Source organism: Schistocerca nitens, chromosome 2 (assembly GCF_023898315.1).
Source record: "Schistocerca nitens isolate TAMUIC-IGC-003100 chromosome 2, iqSchNite1.1, whole genome shotgun sequence".
In the NCBI taxonomy this organism is placed as follows: domain Eukaryota; kingdom Metazoa; phylum Arthropoda; class Insecta; order Orthoptera; family Acrididae; genus Schistocerca; species Schistocerca nitens.
The window spans coordinates 1,025,352,862-1,025,373,182 of NC_064615.1; the positions used below are offsets into that span (position 1 = coordinate 1,025,352,862).

At 44.1% G+C, this 20,321-nt stretch overlaps 1 protein-coding gene across 1 annotated transcript in view; it reads left to right on the plus strand.

Annotated features, from left to right (window-relative positions):
- Positions 1-20,321, plus strand: part of LOC126234771 (adhesion G-protein coupled receptor G4-like) — a 218,133-nt gene that overhangs the window by 106,054 nt on the left and 91,758 nt on the right. The window contains exons 7-8 of the mRNA XM_049943521.1: positions 5,483-5,629; positions 17,755-17,945. Coding sequence (XP_049799478.1) covers positions 5,483-5,629; positions 17,755-17,945 — 338 coding nt within the window. The remainder of the gene's footprint in view (positions 1-5,482; positions 5,630-17,754; positions 17,946-20,321) is intronic.

The window sequence follows — 20,321 nt, forward strand, 5'->3', positions numbered from 1 at the left end:
TATTTTTTTACAATCTGCTTATTGTGCATCTTTCGAAATCTATTAATTTTATTTAACTTCCATCATTGTTTATAATAATCCTGAAGAGAAGTCTGGCATCTACTTGAGTGCTTGCGCATAAATGGGGGATTTAAGTAAAAACAACTAAAATCTTAAATTTCTTGACAACCAATACATTTTTGTTAGATTATCAAACTCATCATTTTCCATGGCTCGCAATGTTTTGGAGTGGTCATCACGTGAAATTGTTTTTAAATTATCCTTATAATATGTAGGTACAATATGTTTTCTACATAGACAAGGAACTCTATCAATATATATATATATATATATATATATATATATATATATATATATATATATATATATATATACCATATATATATATATGGTATTTTATCACATTCTTTACAAATATTTGAGTGGTTATCCTTTGTACACATTTGTATAAAAATTATCAGTTGTCTTCTCTACTTCGCATTTTTACACTTTTATTATTGAGAAAATGTTTCATTAGTTTAATTAAAACTGTTATTCAATAAATAAATGGAAATTCCAAACTTGTTGCAATTAATAACAACAAATCCCAAAAGATATGAACTAAAAAGCATCATTATATTATGGAAGAAATAAAAATTAGAGAACATTTCGAGAAAAAATTTGGAAACACTGATGATGAATATATATAAATTTATCAAGGAGATAACATTAATCCATATAAAGAACATTTCAATATTTGGCAAAATAATGTGATCATTATCTTCATTGTGGTGAAACTGTATATCATTTAGCAGGTTATTTTCTAACTAGATCAAAAATGTTAATGATGCAAGAAAAATTAGAAGATTTAGAAAAAGGATTTAATTTTTTTAGTCACCCAGTGGAGTACTTTCCCAATTCTAAATAAAAATTTATATTAATAAATGGCTATATTAATAAATGGCTAGAGGACAAATGTAAGAATGTAAAGGCTTATCTCACTACACGAAAATTAAAGAGACCTTTGGAGAAAAGAGAACCACTTGTATGAATATCAAGAGCTCATATGGAAACCCAGTTCTAAGCAAAGAACTGAAAGCAGGAAGGTGGAAGGAGTATATAGAGGGTCTGTACAATGGCGATGTACTTGAGGACAATATTATGGAAATGGAAGAGGATGTAGAGTAAGATGAAATGGGAGATATGATACTGCGTGAAGAGTTTGACAGAGCACTGAAAGACCTGAGTTGTAACAAGGCCCCAGGAGTAGACAGCATTCCATTAGAACTACTGACGGCCTTAGGAGAGCCAGTCCTGACAAAACTCTACCATCTGGTGAGCAAGATGTATGAGACAGGCGAAATACCCTCAGACTTCAAGAAGAATATAATAATTCCAATCCCAAGGAAAGCAGGTGGTGACAGATGTAAAAATTACCGAACTATCAGTTTAATAAGCCACGGCTGCAAAATACTATCGCTAATTCCTTACAGACGAATGGAAAAACTGGTAGAAACTGACCTCGGGGAAGATCAGTTTGGATTCTGTAGAAATACCGGAACATGTGAGGCAATACTGACCCTAAGACTTATCTTAGAAAATATATTAAGGAAGGCAAACCTACGTTTCTAGCATTTGTAGACTTAGAGAAAACTTTTGACAATGCTGACTGGAATACTCTCTTTCAAATTCTAAAGGTGGCAGGGGTAAAACACAGGGAGAGAAAGGTTATTTACAATTTGTATGGAAACCAGATGGCTGTTATAAGAGTTGACATGAAAGGGAAACAGTGGTTGGCAAGGGAGTGAGACAGGATTGTAGCCTCTCCCTAATGTTATTCAGTCTGTATATTGAGCAAGCAGTAAAGGAAACAAAAGAAAAATTCGGAATAGGTATTAAAACCCATGGAGAAGAAATAAAAACTTTGAGGTTCGCCAATGAATTTGTAATTCTGTCAGAGAGAGCAAAGTACTTGGAAGAGCAGTTGAACGGAATGGATAGTGTCTTGAAAGGAGGATATAAGATGAACATCAACAAAAGCAAAACGAAGATAATGGAATGTAGTCGAATTAAGTCGGGTAATGCTGACAGAATTAGATTAGGAAATGAGACACTTGAAGTAATAGATGAGATTTGCTATTTGGGGAGCAAAATAACTGATGATGGTCGAAGCAGAAAGGATATAAAATGTAGACTGGCAGTGGCAAGGAAAGTGTTTCTGAAGAAGAGAAATTTGTTAACATCGAGTATAGATTTAAGTGTCAGGAAGTGGTTTCTGAAAGTATTTGTATGGAGTGTAGCCATGTATGGAAGTGAAACATGGACGATAAATAGTTTGGACAAGAAGAGAATAGAAACTTTCGAAATGTGGTGCTACTGAAGAATGGTGAAGATTAGATGGGTAGATCACGTAACTAATGAGGTGGTAACTGAATAGAATTGGGGAGAAGAGGAGTTTGTGGCACAACTTGACTAGAAGAAGGGATCGGTTGGTAGGACATGTTCTGAAGCATCAAGAGATCACCAATTTAGTATTGGAGGGCAGCGTGGAGGGTAAAAATCGTAGAGGGAGACCAAGAGATGAATACATTAAGCAGATTGAGAAGGATGTAGGTTGCAGTAGATACTGGGAGATGAAGAAGCTTGCACAGGATAGAGTAGCTTGGAGAGCTGCATCAAACCAGTCTCAGGACTGAAGACCACAGCCGGCCGCGGTAGTCTAGCGGTTCTAGGCGCTCAGTCTGGAACCGCGCGACTGCTACGGTCGCAGGTTCGAATCCTGCCTCGGGCATGGATGTGTGTGATGTCCTTAGGTTAGTTAGGTTTAAGTAGTTCTAAGTTCTAGGGGACTGATGACCACAGCAGTTAAGTCCCATAGTGCTCAGAGCCAATTGAACCATTTTTTTGAAGACCACAACAACAATGACAACAACATTAATAAATGAATCCTCTTTCATGTTCCTGTGGATTAGATAACTGTATAGATAAAATAGTTACACTCTTAATGTTTCTTACTGTCACTAACAATTCTACTACGTATTTTTTATTTCATATATGGGGTTTTTAGTACAATACACGTTTCATGAAACAGAAATTGTAATTTATAATGACACACTCTTAAGGAATTACTGAAACCTAGCTAAACACTTTTATTAAATATATTTTATACTGTATGGATGGAATTAATCACAGACGTGTTCAACAATAAGCTTACATATAACGGTAAGCAAGAATTTGTGATTACTGATGAACAGAATAATCCTTGGTTTAAAGCGATAGATGTTGCTGAGATATTAGAACATAAAGACACTGACTATGCAATCATACAACATGTTGATAAAGAAGATAAAATTATATTTGAAAATTTGAACCCGAAGCCACCTCGGGATTAAGAGTTAATGAAAAGTCATCAGTATTTACCAATCAGTCTTTCTTATCCTCTAACAGCTTCTTGAGATGTGTAACTGAAGAGGCCATCAAAATTAAAATCACCAGTAAAGCCCTTAATGGAAACGCTGACTTGATGTTTAGCACAATGTGGAATGCACCGATTGCAAGGTTCGAGCAAGTGCGGCCAACACTGAGTCAATATATGCCTATATATGCTAATGCTGTGGCCACAGCCGGCAGATAGAGTGTATTGTCGCAGAAGAAGCTAAGTAGCACAGTCACAGTGTTTTAGTGGTTATGATAATAAACTGTTGCGTGGAGGGCGTGAGTTCTGAACCCACCTGGGCTGTATAATTTTACTTTCTATATATGGTTCGAGTACATTATAGAAGTATCGACAAATGTTAAGAATCATTGTACTGGAATCTTCTGTAACTGTATATATACTGTATGTGTTCTAGCCGGAGGCAGTTCACTCCGCGCTCTTGTATGTGCAAGAGCTGAATAAACCTTCGTTAAGTGAAGTTAGTGTCCGTCATTCATCTAATTACACCTTTTTCTACGTGACAATGTAGTAGCCTACTAGCACCCCATTAATAGTCATTCAACTACACAATGGCCACGTTGCACTTGGTCGAAAGCTTCACGTGCTTGTATAATCGAGTGGATTTTATTCTACAGCCAAATCTACGTACACATTTCACAAGCCACCATATGGTGCGTGGCGGAGTGTACCCTGTACTAATATTAATCGTTTCCTTTCCTGTTCTACTCGCAGATAGAGCCAGGGAAAGCAACTATCTGTATGCCTCTGTATGAGCACTAATTTCTCGTCTCTTACCTTAGTGGTCCCTACGCCAAATGTGTGTTGGTGGCAGTATGATCGTTCTGCAGTCAGATTCAGATGTCGGTTCTCTCAACTTTCTCAGTTGTGTTCTTCGAAATAAATGTCTTCTTCCCTCCACAGAGACCCATCTGAACTGCTGAAGCATATCCGTAACACTTGCATGCTGATTGAACCCAGCAGTAACAAGTCTAGCAGCCCGCCTCTGAATTGCTGCGATGTCCTCTTTCAATGCGATCCAGTGCGGATCCTAAACACTCGAGCAGTACTCAAGAATTGGTCGCACTAACGTCCTTATGCGGTCTCCTTTACAGGTGAACTACTCTTTCCTAAACTTCTCCCTATAAACTGAAGTCGACATTCGCCTTTTCTACCATAATCTTGACAAGTTCGCTCCAGTTCATATAGCTTCCCTATGTTAATTGCACATATTTACACAACGTGACTACCTCAAGCAGGACGCTACTGATGCTTTATGCGAACTTTATAGGTTTGTTTTTCTAGTCATTCGCATTAGCTATGCAGTCCGACAGAGCTATGTAGACGACACGAGAGTCAACCACGCCATCTTCGTGCCTATTAGTCCAGTAGGCACTTGATAGTGATCCTCTTCTAGACACTGGTTCCACTCACACATCACCAAATGAGCACTAATTTGACAGGCGACTAGCCTTTTTTGCATAGACGTAAATATAGACTCGAGTGCCAGTTAGTGTCAACGAAGTACGTTGGCTCTTTCCTTCACATTAGGGTCTGTTCGAAGGTTCTTCAGTAAATTAGTTTTGCATAACACTAATGTTTCTAGTTACTCAAAGCAATATACTGTTGTGGCTACTTGAAGGAAATCTCTGCCATCTAAATAATGTTCTGCTATTGAAGCGCTTTAGTTTTGGACACAAGGCAGTGTATTGATGTGGCTACTAGTAGCCATGTCTCTGCCACCTGAATCATTTTCTGTTATTAGATCGCTTCGCGCGTTCCTCGAGATAGGATCACTCTGACCGATCCTTCAAGGTGTTGCAGTTTTAAAAGCGTTAGTGAATGTAAAGTGTTGGATGCGACAGAAAAAAAAAATATTTTTCGATTACTATACCTGCATCTGATTACTGCATGTCCATCTGCAAGGAAGACAGCATGAAAGTACTCGGAATGCTGACAGGTTAACAGAAAGTAAAAATGTTAGTGGAAGGCATATAATTTTTTCTGATACTGATGATAAAACCTTAAATCGGATATCGTTATGGAAAATATGCAATATTCCTTTTTTAGGTTATCAGGACTTCCATTGACTACGAATCATACGTGGACATCGTGTTGAGGCCGACACACAGCGGCATCAGGCGACAATGTGGTCGATGGGACTTGGAGAGGAGTGTGTGGAACTTCAGCCTTTGCAGCCTAGAGCTCCAAGACGAGGTAAGTAATGCTCGTTCACTCCTAAGCTCACTGTATGCAGTTCTTGAAACAGAAAACAGTTCTCTTGAAAGTAAAGCTAGAATCATTCCAAACTTTCATTGGACATCACAGTGTCTTTCCAGATATAAATGCATTTAGTTTATTGTTTTGTTAATACACTCATGCTCATAAATTAAGGGTGATTGCAGAATATTGTGCCACACAACGTGGCACTACACAAAACTGTCGCTAATAGCATAGGCACATAGGGAACACACACGACACAGATCTGTAAGTCCACGGTATTGGTGATAAGTTGAGAAAACCATCCCGAAACACATGTGCTACAAAACGTCATTGTTTCCTGCGCATGTACCCCGACATCAATATGGGATATGATCACCAAGCACACGTACACAGGCCGCACAACGGGTTGGCATACTCTGGATCAGGTGGTCGAGCAGCTGCTGCGGAATAGTGTCTCATTCTTGCACCAGTGCCTGTCGCAGCTCCTGAAGTGTCGTAGGGGTTTGAAGACGTTCAGCGATACGTCGACCGAGAGCATCCCAGATGTGCTTGACGGGGTTTAGGTCTGGAGAACAGGCAGGCCACTCCATTCGACTAATATCTTCTGCTTCAAGGTACTCCTCCACGATGGCTGCTCGGTGGGGCCGAGCGTTATCATCCATCAGGAGGAAGGTGAGACCCCCTGCACCCCTGAAAAGGCGGACATACTGTTGCAAAATGACGTCCCGATAAACCTGACCTGATACAGTTCCTCTGTCAAAGACATGCAGGGGTGTACGTGCACCAATCATAATCCCACCCCACACCATCAAACCACAACCTCCATACAGGTCCCTTTCGGGCACATTAAGGGGTTGGTATCTGTTTCCTGGTTCACGCCAGATGAAAATCCGTCGTGAATCACTGTTCAGACTGAACCTGCACTCATCCGTGAACATAACCTTTGACCACAGTTCCAATGATCATGTAATGTGTTCTTGACACCAAGCTATACGGGCTCTCCTGTGACCAGGGATCAGTGGAATACACCTTGCAGGTCTCCGGGCTAATAAACCATATCTGTTCAGTCGTCTGTAGACTGTGTGTCTGGAGACATCTGGTCCATTAGTTGCGGTAAGGACCCGAGCAAGGATACCTGCAGTAATCCATGGCCGTCTGTGGGCACTGATGGTGAGATATCGGTCTTCTTGTGGTGTTATACACTGTAGACATCCCGTACTGTAGCGCCTGGACACGTTCCCTGTCTGCTGGAATCGTTGCCATAGTCTTGAGATCACACTTTGTGGCACACGGAGGGCCCGTGCTACAACCTGCTGTGTTTGACCAGCCTCCAGTCGCCCTAGTATTCTACCCCTCAACACGTCATAAATATGTGTTCTTTGGGCGATTTTCAACACACAGTCACCATTAGCACGTCTGAATACGTCTGCACACTTAACTCTCTGCACCGTACTCTGGCATGCACCAACACACCTCTGCGTATGTGGACTGTTGCCAGCGCCACCGTGCGACGACCGCAGGTCAAATGCACCGCTTGGTCATACCCCGAGGGGATTTAAACCCGCAAACCGCCCACCAGAGCGTTGTTTCACCGTGTATCAGCATTATTCTTAATTTATGAGCATGAGTGTAGTGTCTGAATATACAGGATCAATTTGTACGATTCCCTTCATTTTAGAGGCATCAGTCGTTCCCACTCATTCAGTATTTACATACTGCGCTGACGGTATTGCATGGTTGTTCCTTTCGGCACCAAGGATGAGCGAAACTTCTATCTTGTGTTTTAAGCTTTACGTCTCATTCTTCAAGTAACGTTATACGTTCTGTAGCGGAAGGAATATTTGCAACCGAAATTCTTGTACAAAACTTGAATCATTCATTTCTTGTTCCATTCGCTGTTACCGTGTCTTAACAAACCTATAAAACTGCTAGCTAGAATTTATTACTACTGTGACCCATTCCATGTTGTGTGTTCACAAAGTGGTCGGTCTGCTCATTCCCCAATATCTCGGCACGGCCCTGACCCACGCAAACAAAACTCCTGTAGACTTCAGTCATAGATCTAACACAGTAGGCACTATTTCTACAGCGTACTTCCTCTATCGCTACAATTTTGGAACAAAGAGCACGATTCTGCTACTATTACAATATGCACCGCTCAAAAACAGTTATTTCCAGGCAGTTTTCCATGTCACAAAGATTATCTACAAGATTGGAAATCAGAATTTATCATCGTTCTAAATACGAGGGTTGCCCAGAAAGTAATATTCCACATTTTTTTCTTCAACAATTCTGTATTGGACATAATGAGCATTACCCACACGAAAGAATTGTGGTTTAGCTACACACACTATGTTTTCCACGTAATCTCCATCTCATTCTATGACCTTCCCCAGCCCGAAACGAGGGCCTGTATGCCCTGTCGGTACCAATCCTTGCCCTGGTTCTCCACTGTGTGAATCACCTCCTCATTGTCCTTAAAATGTCTTCCACGAGTGGCATCCTTTAGTGTCCCAAACATCAGCTCGCTGCAACATGTAGGTGTGACAGCCACGGATGGTCTCCCCGACCGCTGAAAATCGTGGATATCCGCCGAACAGCCTTCTAATGACCTCACCCTCCGTGACCAGTTACTAATTGTACTTCTGTCGACAGAAGATGCTCCACAGACTTTGCACAAGCGTTTCTGAATATTCTCCACAGTTTCTTTCTCTGCAGAGAGAAATTCAATGACGGCACGTTGCTTGTAAAGTACGTCACCTACAGACGTCATTTTGAAATTGTCCTGTAGCTACGCTATCTGTCGGAAGTGATGGAAGCTTGGCGCGCTCACTCAGGGGTCTTCAACTAATACATACATAACGTTTCGCATTCGTAGTATAGTTTTCGGCTGAGAAAAAAAGTGCGGTGCGTTGCTTTCTGGGCAATCCTCAAATGGTCTAAAGGATCACTCTGTTGTGCAATTAGGATGAAAATTTGTGCAAAAAATTACACATTTCAACGTCTTGCAGTATTTATATTTTCTCTCGTGGGAGTGTTTGCTTTTAGTAAAATATTTCATTATACTGCCGATGCCAACTTATCGAGAATTCTAGTAATTGCATTAGAATGAATCACTTATTACGGTTTATCATGTTGTGCTGAAGTACGTTGCTACGTAAACTCTGTTCCCAATGTAGTTTCCTTCATACCACATTTTTTTCGAAGCCTGTTATGATAATTTCAAATTTGACCATTCTGCATTCTCTTTCAACCTTTCACTGAATATATACAAATGTTGATATACAAATTTAGGATTCTTCATAGCAGTGAGAAAAAGGAGGAAGGGTTAAAACTACTAAGACGAACTATGTAATCCTATTACAGTTACTATCGATTTCCATAATCATCCAACCATCACAGCCACCTTTACCATTAAAATATGAAATACATAGTTCTAGCAGCATATCATCACAGACTTTCTTTTTATTGGCTTTTCAGATTAGGCATACGATCATGTATCCCTTAACAAGGATTGAACATAATATTACTGTATTTTTATCCAGAAGCCGTCTTCCATTTTTGTTTTGTACAATCTATAGCCTTTTAGATTAGAGATATACTTCTTTATTTTAATAGAATAAAATCCTTAATGGTTCAAATGGCTCTGAGCACTATGGGACTTAACTTCTGAGGTCATCAGTCCCCTAGAACTTAGAACTACTTAAACGTAACTAACCTAAGGACATCACACACATCCATGCCCGAGGCAGGATTCGAAACTGCGAACGTAGCGGTCGCTCGCTTCCAGACGGTAGCGCCTAGAACCGCACGGCCACTTCGGCCGGCGTAAAATCCTTAGTCCATGAAGTTGTCTACCAGTATAAAATAATCTGTACTCTGAATTCTTCATACAGAGCCAGAGCACCAAATAAGGAAACAACATAGTGCGAAAATCGTATATTCCAATAGAAGGTCAATTGTTGAAACATTTCTTTCTATTGCCCTAAGGTATGCAAACATCAGAAGAAGGAGGTCTTGTAGTTTTCTGTACTAACAATCAATCAAAGTTTAGAAGAAATGTGAAACGTGTACCTAGCAGTTGTGATTGACATTCTGTTTCCAAGGAAACAACAGCGACATGGAAAGCATTATACACTCCTGGAAATTGAAATAAGAACACCGTGAATTCATTGTCCCAGGAAGGGGAAACTTTATTGACACATTCCTGGGGTCAGATACATCACATGATCACACTGATAGAACCACAGGCACATAGACACAGGCAACAGAGCATGCACAATGTCGGCACTAGTACAGTGTATATCCACCTTTCGCAGCAATGCAGGCTGCTATTCTCCCATGGAGACGATCGTAGAGATGCTGGATGTAGTCCTGTGGAACGGCTTGCCATGCCATTTCCACCTGGCGCCTCAGTTGGACCAGCGTTCGTGCTGGACGTGCAGACCGCGTGAGACGACGCTTCATCCAGTCCCAAACATGCTCAATGGGGGACAGATCCGGAGATCTTGCTGGCCAGGGTAGTTGACTTACACCTTCTAGAGCACGTTGGGTGGCACGGGATACATGCGGACGTGCATTGTCCTGTTGGAACAGCAAGTTCCCTTGCCGGTCTAGGAATGGTAGAACGATGGGTTCGATGACGGTTTGGATGTACCGTGCACTATTCAATGTCCCCTCGACGATCACCAGTGGTGTACGGCCAGTGTAGGAGATCGCTCCCCACACCATGATGCCGGGTGTTGGCCCTGTGTGCCTCGGTCGTATGCAGTCCTGATTGTGGCGCTCACCTGCACGGCGCCAAACACGCATACGACCATCATTGGCACCAAGGCAGAAGCGACTCTCATCGCTGAAGACGACACGTCTCCATTCATCCCTCCATTCACGCCTGTCGCGACACCACTGGAGGCGGGCTGCACGATGTTGGGGCGTGAGCGGAAGACGGCCTAACGGTGTGCGGGACCGTAGCCCAGCTTCATGGAGACGGTTGCGAATGGTCCTCGCCGATACCCCAGGAGCAACAGTGTCCCTAATTTGCTGGGAAGTGGCGGTGCGGTCCCCTACGGCACTGCGTAGGATCCTACGGTCTTGGCGTGCATCAGTGCGTCGCTGCGGTCCGGTCCCAGGTCGACGGGCACGTGCACCTTCCGCCGACCACTGGCGACAACATCGATGTACTGTGGAGACCTCACGCCCCACGTGTTGAGCAATTCGGCGGTCCGTCCACCCGGCCTCCCGCGTGCCCACTATACGCCCTCGCTCAAAGTCCGTCAACTGCACATACGGTTCACGTCCACGCTGTCGCGGCATGCTACCAGTGTTAAAGACTGCGATGGAGCTCCGTATGCCACGGCAAACTGGCTGACACTGACGGCGGCGGTGCACAAATGCTGCGCAGCTAGCGCCATTCGACGGCCAACACCGCGGTTCCTGGTGTGTCCGCTGTGCTGTGCGTGTGATCATTGCTTGTACAGCCCTCTCGCAGTGTCCGGAGCAGGTATGGTGGGTCTGACACACCGGTGTCAATGTGTTCTTTTTTCCATTTCCAGGAGTGTATTCTCTTTTAGGAAAACTCAATCTTTACCCGGAACCGTGCCCACTTCCGCGGTAGGGTTATTAACCTAGAATAAAAATTACAGATGGATATTTTGTTTAGCTTCCTGGCTTTGGAAACAGTTTATTTTCTTTGCAAAACCTATTTATTCTCGAAGACTTATCTGTAAGCTCTGCTGCTTTGGTGTAGTACCGTAATTACGTTTTCTGATTTTACTGGTCCATTTTTTTGTCCTTAAGTGGCGAAATAAAACGTTGAAGACATTGGGCAGATGCTATCCATCATTTGCACCTGTCGCATGAGCGTAGATTTCCTACATTTAGCGTCCTAAATAACTTGCGCTATTAATTACATCCGTTTTATTTTCTATGCACTTTTCTCTCTCGTGCCACAATGGTTACTTCCGTATAGCGTAGGATATATCAATGCAAAAATCATATTATTGTAAGGGATAAGTACAGATTTTTTCTTTGCATATTTTTTTTTATATTTTGTACACTTAATGATCCCATTCACTAACTCTGCCCATCAGGTACTTGCACTACCTTCTGTTCTGGAATTTCCAATGTAGAATAGAATTGTTTACTTGTTGGTCCGTAAGTCTTTGTGGCACTGTCTGCATATTAACAGGATTGGCTTGTAATGGCCTCTCTTCGCATATCAAATCTATTGATTCCAGTACAGACAGTAAGTATTCGGTGTCGTGTTCCGGAATGGTAATGAGGTTTTCCCTAACGTACGCAGCAAGATGGTTCTTTAACATTTTTAGCACGTTACTTGAGATACCGGGTTCGTCTAGTATCTGGTTTCATTGAAATATTTTTCAAAATAGTCCCTTAAGCTTCCATGTTTGCTATTCAATGGAGCTGGGTTGAATACTTCTCGTCTGAGCCTCTCTTGTACGGCCTCAGACCAATATTTATCCAGAAAAGCTCTCACGAACTGTTCATACAGAGGCAAGGTTCCGCCATGTCCGTAGCCCATAGCAGAATCCAACAACAAATTTAATTTTCTGTGCTTCGGTCCAGGTATGAGGTAAAACATCTCGAAACGCTCTGATTTCCACTCGGAAATAGAGCGAGGGAAAAAGACTGTCTATATGCCTCCGTATGAGTCCTAATTTCTCGTATCTTTTCTTAGTGATCCTTAGGCGCTTTGCATGTTGGTGGCAATAGAATCGTTCAGCAATCAGCTTCCGATGCCGGTTCTCAAAATTTTATCGATAGTTTTTCTCGAAAAGGACGTCGCTTTCCCTCCAGGGAATCCCATTTAAGTTCCCGAAGCAACTCCGTAACAGTTCATGTTGTTCGAACCTACCCATAACAAATCTGGCAGCCCGCATCTGAATTGCTTCGACGTCTTCCTTCAATTCGAACCTGGTACGGATCCCAAACACTCGAGCAGTACTCAAGAATGGGTCGCAACAGCGTTTCCTTTACAGGTGAACCACTCTTTCCTAAAACTCTCCCAGTAAACTGAAGTCGACCATTCGCCTTTCCTACCACTGTTCTCACATGCTCGTTCCAACTCATATCTCTTCTTCTGGTGCTAATTTAAATACGTCAGCGAACATCAACATTTTTAAGCAGTAAACAGCTTTGCTATCCACGATGGATAATCAATGGAGCACGTAAAGGTATTCCTTTGGGGCTTCACCAGAAAGATCGCAGTTGATAGTAAATTGCCAGCAGGTTTTTGTACCTGCTTCATTTGTTGATAAAACGTATATAATTTTAGTACGCCGTTTCTCATCTCCTGTCCCGGAATTCACGCTTTTCGCCAACAAATCATCCTTCCATGCACAACTAGTGAGACATTTAGCCGCATAATTAACACAACCACCGCAAATCGCAAAAGAAAAGCATTAAGGTTTGCTTGATTTCCAGTTACTCCATGATAATAATAAATAATAAATAGTTTTTTGGTTAAATGAACTGCAGGCTGTACTTATTCCGACTGTAGATTCCCTCGAAATTGAAAGACGACTGGGGTGGCTCGAGATTGACTGTAAAACGGAACGCCGCGGTTCACTCCAGGCATCCGTCTACTTGGCTTCCGGACTCTGCTCCGTCCCGTCAGCCGACTAATGCGATCTGTGATAACGATTTTCAGTTACACGAGTGGAAGTAAATTACCTGCCCAGAACAGGTAATGAACCAATTCAGAAATAACATCCGGCTAAGATGATTTTTTTCTGCATTTTGCGATTTTGAAAGCCTAGGGGCAGTGGGCAGTCTTTCCTCGTATCCAACGCTGTCCAATTGCCCGTTTTGACATGGGATGAAACCAGACTGGAGCGTAACTTTAGAAATTATGCCAAAAGTTTTAAATAAGGTATACGAGAACTGCTTTATAGTAATACTGTAATAGCGGTGTATCACTTTTATGTGAGGATCGAATTTAAATGAAAAAATATATAAGTATTTCATTCCTGGCCCCTCCCTTCCCCGTCCCACTTGCAATTAATGTATACCAGTTGTTCTTTCTCTACAGTTAAAAGAATAAAATAACAAATTTAAAATGCAATAAACAGATTCATTTGATGATTATCTAAAACATATGACATGGCAACAGTGACGGTGGCAGCGAGACTAACAGCGAGCTTCTCGAAGGCAGCTCCCAGTGGGTGGGGAGTAAGAAGGGAAGATAGAGAAACAGTAGGACAGCACAAATAAACTGCTGGCTATACATGAGGATTATGTTCAGCAAAGAAGTGGGATGTATAAATGGAGACCGGAGCAGGAAGGAGTGAGTGTGAATTGTAAGGTTGGAAGAAACAATGAAAACTGATCGAAAGATAGGATATGAAGACAGTGGCTATATCTCATAGACTGGGTGAATGTCAAGATTATGTAGGTAACTGGGTAACTGTCATCGAGTTCGTGGGATGTATAAAATTTACGAAAATATTTGAGGAATTTAAAGAGATGGGTTAATTTTATATACGTACGGATCCAGATTACGCTGGAAAAGGTGAGGATGGAACAAATAAGACTTTTCTATGTGTCGAAGATTGTGGAATGACGTAATTCCGATTTAGATAGTAAGTCCATTATAGCTTTTACTTGGATAGTACGTTGATGGAGGGACCATGTTAGTTTACGGGGAAGGATTAGTGCAAGATATTTTATTGTGTCAGTAAGGTAGATGGGGTGGTTATGGATCGTGAGACAGAAGTCAGGCAGGCAAAACTGACGGGAAATGTGTCACTCGAGTAGTAAAGAGGAACATAATACAAGGGGCGTTCAGTAATCGGCCAGTTTAAGATGAAAAATGCGGAATTTGTTGTGGGACGTCGTGGAGTATTCCCATTTCAGCCCCTAGAGTTTCTGAAGTACCGGTAGTTGGCGGCGCTATACGTAGCCTTCAAAATGGCATCTGTAACTTAGGTGCTTACAGAATATCTACGGAGTCCTGGCAATGGGCCGCGCGGAGTAGCCGCGCGGTCTCAGGCGTCTTGTCACGGTCCGCTCGGCTTTCCTCGTCGGAGGTTCGAGTCCTCCCTCGGAGATGGGTGTGTGTGTCGTCCTTAGCATAAGTTAGTTTAAGTTAGATTAAGTAGTGTGTAAGCTTAGGGACCGATGACCTCAGAAGTTTGGTCGCGTAAGACCTCACCACAAATTTCCAAAGTTCCTGCCAGTGGACAAACACGCGGTGGGTCGTTGCTCGAGGTGTCTGTCATTATAGCTGCAAGGTCGCACAAACCTGCCCAATCACCCGCCGCCGGCCGGCAGCACACAGCTCTGATTCCAGCAATGCTGGAACGTGCGGAGATTCTCATTCGCGGTGATCAACAAACCACAATGAAACACCTCGCTGCACAACTGGACATATGTGTTGGTATTGCTGACACACTTGTCCATCAGTTGGGGTGGTCAAAGGTAAGTTCCTGCTGGGTCCCTCACCGCCTAAGAGAAGACCATAAGGAGCGACAAAGGACTATCTGTGCGGGACTACTTGCACGTTATGATTCTGCTCGTGACAATTTCTACTCGAACATTGTCACACTAGATGAAACATTGGTTAATCACTTCTAGCCGGAAACAACGATCCATGCAGTGGCGCCACGCCACTTCCCCTCCGAATAAGAAGTTCAAACCCACACACTCAGCCAGTAACGTCATGGCGACAGACTTATTCTGTTTGATGTCCTCCCTCGTGGTGCAGCCATCAACTCCGAAATGTATTGTGCTACCCTCAGGAAATTGAAGAAATGATTTCAATGTGTTTCTCGCCACAGAAATGGAAACGAACTTCTCCGTAACAACGCAAGGCCTCTGACACAATTCTACGCACCAAAGAGGAGCTCACAAATACCCACTGGATTGATCTTCCTCCACCTTACAGCCCAGGTCATCCACCTTTCAGCAACCATTTGTTTAGCCCAGTGAAGGCTGAGTGACGAGGCAGTACGTGGATGATGTGGGGCAGGGGGCATAGTGATGCAGCAAGGCATTGGGTCTTGAAGAATACTCAGTATTGTAGAACACTCAGTATAATGTCGTTTATTGAAACTGAACTTCACTTCTCGAACAATCACAATATACACACAAAGAAAACGAATAATATGTAGACGACTATTCAATAAGAGCGTCGGTGAGGCCCGTCGGAGCTGGTCCTAGCTCGGCGAGGAACTCGCTGTACTGCTGCTGCGCTGGCCTTATAAAGCCGGCGGAGGTCGGCGGAGTACTCCAACTTCACTGTGTCTGCGAGGCGACATCAGCAGAAAAAGGTTCGCATTAGTCTCTAGCAAGTTCTGTTTATTTTGAAGAATTGTTTTCCTCTTGGTTGCGCCTGCAAGTGCTTGTGTATGTTATAAGGTACACAGGGGTATCTTGAGTGTAGTCTGCCTGGCAGGGGCCGTCTGTGGCAGACGTAACAGGTCTGACTTCGACCAGTAAATACCGTACAGGCATACAGGCGTAAGGCCGCCGCATTTAGCAGACATTAAGATGACAAAGAGGGTTTTGTAGAAAGAAGAGTGGGGAACTACACTCCGTGAAATTGAAATAAGAACACCGTGAATTCATTGTCCCAGGAAGGGGAAACTTTATTGACACATTCCTGGGGTCAGATACATCACATGATCACACTGACAGAACCACAGGCACATAGACACAGGCAACAGAGCATGCATAATGTCGGCACTACTACAGTGTATATCCACCTTTCGCAGCAATGCAGGCTGCTATTCTCCCATGGAGACGATCGTAGAGATGCTGGATGTAGTCCTGTGGAACGGCTTGCCATGCCATTTCCACCTGGCGCCTCAGTTGGACCAGCGTTCGTGCTGGACGTGCAGACCGCGTGACACGACGCTTCATCCAGTCCCAAACATGCTCAATGGGGGACAGATCCGGAGATCTTGCTGGCCAGGGTAGTTGACTTACACCTTCTAGAGCACGTTGGGTGGCACGGGATACATGCGGACGTGCATTGTCCTGTTGGAACAGCAAGTTCCCTTGCCGGTATAGGAATGGTAGAACGATGGGTTCGATGACGGTTTGGATGTACCGTGCACTATTCAGTGTCCCCTCGACGATCACCAGTGGTGTACGGCCAGTGTAGGAGATCGCTCCCCACACCATGATGCCGGGTGTTGGCCCTGTGTGCCTCGGTCGTATGCAGTCCTGATTGTGGCGCTCACCTGCACGGCGCCAAACACGCATACGACCATCATTGGCACCAAGGCAGAAGCGACTCTCATCGCTGAAGACGACACGTCTCCATTCGTCCCTCCATTCACGCCTGTCGCGACACCACTGGAGGCGGGCTGCACGATGTTGGGGCGTGAGCGGAAGACGGCCTAACGGTGTGCGGGACCGTAGCCCAGCTTCATGGAGACAGTTGCGAATGGTCCTCGCCGATACCCCAGGAGCAACAGTGTCCCTAATTTGCTGGGAAGTGGCGGTGCGGTCCCCTACGGCACTGCGTAGGATCCTACGGTCTTGGCGTGCATCCGTGCGTCGCTGCGGTCCGGTCCCAGGTCGACGGGCACGTGCACCTTCCGCCGACCACTGGCGACAACATCGATGTACTGTGGAGACCTCACGCCCCACGTGTTGAGCAATTCGGCGGTACGTCCACCCGGCCTCCCGCATGCCCACTATACGCCCTCGCTCAAAGTCCGTCAACTGCACATACGGTTCACGTCCACGCTGTCGCGGCATGCTACCAGTGTTAAAGACTGCGATGGAGCTCCGTATGCCACGGCAAACTGGCTGACACTGACGGCGGCGGTGCACAAATGCTGCGCAGCTAGCGCCATTCGACGGCCAACACCGCGGTTCCTGGTGTGTCCGCTGTGCCGTGCGTGTGATCATTGCTTGTACAGCCCTCTCGCAGTGTCCGGAGCAAGTATGGTGGGTCTGACACACCGGTGTCAATGTGTTCTTTTTTCCATTTCCAGGAGTGTATATGACGTGTTGGAATTCGTAATAAAACCAACCCCCTTGCAGCAAAGAAAATTATTGCATTACTTATTGAACGCCTGACATATTATTAGGTGTTACATACCTGAGAATCTCGTCACGTTATGATCACAAGACGCTCTTGTCTGCAGGTGAACGACGTGTGCCGGTGCCGGCAACTGTCGCACATCGCGCAGGTGGTGACGGACGCGGACCTGCAGTGGGTGAGCCACGCCGGGGCGCTGGAGGCGCTCTCTCTGGCCGGCGTCTGCGCCTCCCTGCTGGGCGTCACGGGACTCGGAGCCGCCGCAGCGCTCGACCCAGAGTGGCGCACAAAACCGGGGTAACCGGTCCACATCTAGTACAGTTGGCTAGCACTTGCCATTGTTCTCATTTCGGTTAGAAGTTTTAAAATATTTTTTATCTCAATTGCAAACCTTACTACTTATTTTAACTTATATGTTAGCTCGCTATGTACTGGCGGCTGTGCTCATGTACATCTACTGCCACTTGAAAATGGTATAACAGTCCAATTGGTCAACAGTTGTAAATAAATGATAATTACAGTCGAAGGCGGAAAATGATGCCTTTCTCACAAATTCTGTACCACTGTGATCAATGTGCAAATCAAAATACATAATTCGCTCATCGGGAAATCTCACCTGATCAGTAATTCTTGTCACGGTCGCCAAATGTGGGGTGTCAATAGATTCTACTTAAATAATTTCCATGATTAGCTATGACCGCAAGTCTATTACATTTAGATGTTGTGTGTATCGTAATTGGAGTGGCAGCAGAGTGTTTACTTGCTTATTTGCAGTTGGCGTAGCCATTAAATTTTGTATTTTGTCAAGAGCTGAATTGATATGTTATTACGGATTTGGCCATGTTAGTGGCGGAGGGTGGCCAGATGCCCTTCCTGCCACCATCCTGAAACCCCCAGGATGGAATAAGTGTACCCCAGCTGTCTGTGTCTAGTGTAAGCCACGAAATAGAGCGAACGTTTTCAAATGTCTGTGAGTCGTGTAAATGGGGCGTAACGTGGGGACCAGCCTGGTATTCACCTAGCGGGTTGCGGAAAACCGCCTAAAAACCATATCCAGGCTGGCCAACATACCGGCCCTCGTCGTTAATCCGCCAGGCGGATTCGATACGGGGCCGGTGCGCCTACCCAAGTCCAGGAAGCAGCGCATATCTGTGTTTGGTAGAAAAAGCTCTATCTGGCTCTAAACGCTGTCACAACGAAGATAACTGCATTGAGAAATTTGGAAAGTGTCTCATTCCATTCATTATCGATGACCATCGTCAACACCAATATGAGACCAGATCCCTATGGGAACTTTGGTATTCGTTGTCATATGAAAGCAAACAGCCTCCGAATGTACTACTGGGGAATTTCTTCCCACGCTTGAAATAAATGCTTTCTCAGTTCATAAACATTACTGTCTGGAGGCTGGTATGATAGTATTTATCTTGTCATCTCATCACAGGTATGTCTGTGGGTCCCAGAAGAAGAATCCATACATTCATCAACTCGTTTGTGGTGCCCAATGCAGTGGGGTCTTTCTTTATTATACTGGAATACGCTAGTTGTTACGCCAGTCATGGAAGATATGGCAACAGGATCGATCATTCGTGCTACATGCTTGTGAGCATTCAGTTATCCTTCAACAATTATCCAATCCTTCATGCTGCCATCTCCAGTAGCAACCTAGCCTATCATTCCAGAAGATGGATAGGTATGGGTCTCGTGAAAAGCTGCTTACAGTGACCTTTCAACAGGTCATCTATCGGTATGTTGGCGACAACATGACTCCCACAAGCTCAAGCGAGATTCGTCGCTGAGCACTACAGAATGATACGTATTGTTTCAGTCGACTCTGGCTCTATGGCTCTACATCATTCAAGTCTCTGTTGTCTGTGATACGTCGCCAGCAGCTATCAATGCATCGTAACTCGAGATCTGAAGTTAATTTCCAGTAAACTGTTTGCGACGATTCGTGGTGACGATCTGTCTTCAGTATCTCCCCAGATTTCAGGTGTTTTCATCTGTCTGATCGTCAGAGGAGAATAATGCTACAATATTCTCGTGAGGTAGTTCTGGAAGGACCCAAATCTGCTCTTCCTGCCACACTATTTTCCTCAATCCATATTTCCACGCCCCCCATCTGTATTCAACGTGCTGCAGCCATATGTCTGTGTAATCTGTCTCTGTCAGTATGATGCTTCCACGTCCCTCATGCCAATGTTTAGCCCTCTCTCAAAGTCTGAAGGACGCTAATAATCTGTGCATACCAATTGTCAGGAAATGCTATGTGCTTTATCTGAAATATTCTAATAATGTTACACATGTTCAACGTCCATTCTGTATTCACACCATTATTTATTTACCGGAATGGCTTTTTTGAATATCAGCTTCCTCAATGGTACACCTCCGTACAATTTGGTCAGTATATCTGTGATATAGAGTTTCCAGTTCAAGCTAATGCCAGACGTAAATCCTTAACGTGAGGATGTGAGCGGCGTACACTCGCCCCCCTTACGGGCTGACTGAGCAGTTTTTTAAAGAGAAGTATCGACTCCAAACTATAGAAAGGTTACAACAATCGTGAGAGTGGTATGCTAACTCTATATCCCTCCATGCCGCACCGAAACGATGTTATGTGGCAGAGGAAGACACGGCAACCCATTGGCATTGTATGATCCTCTGCACCTGGTC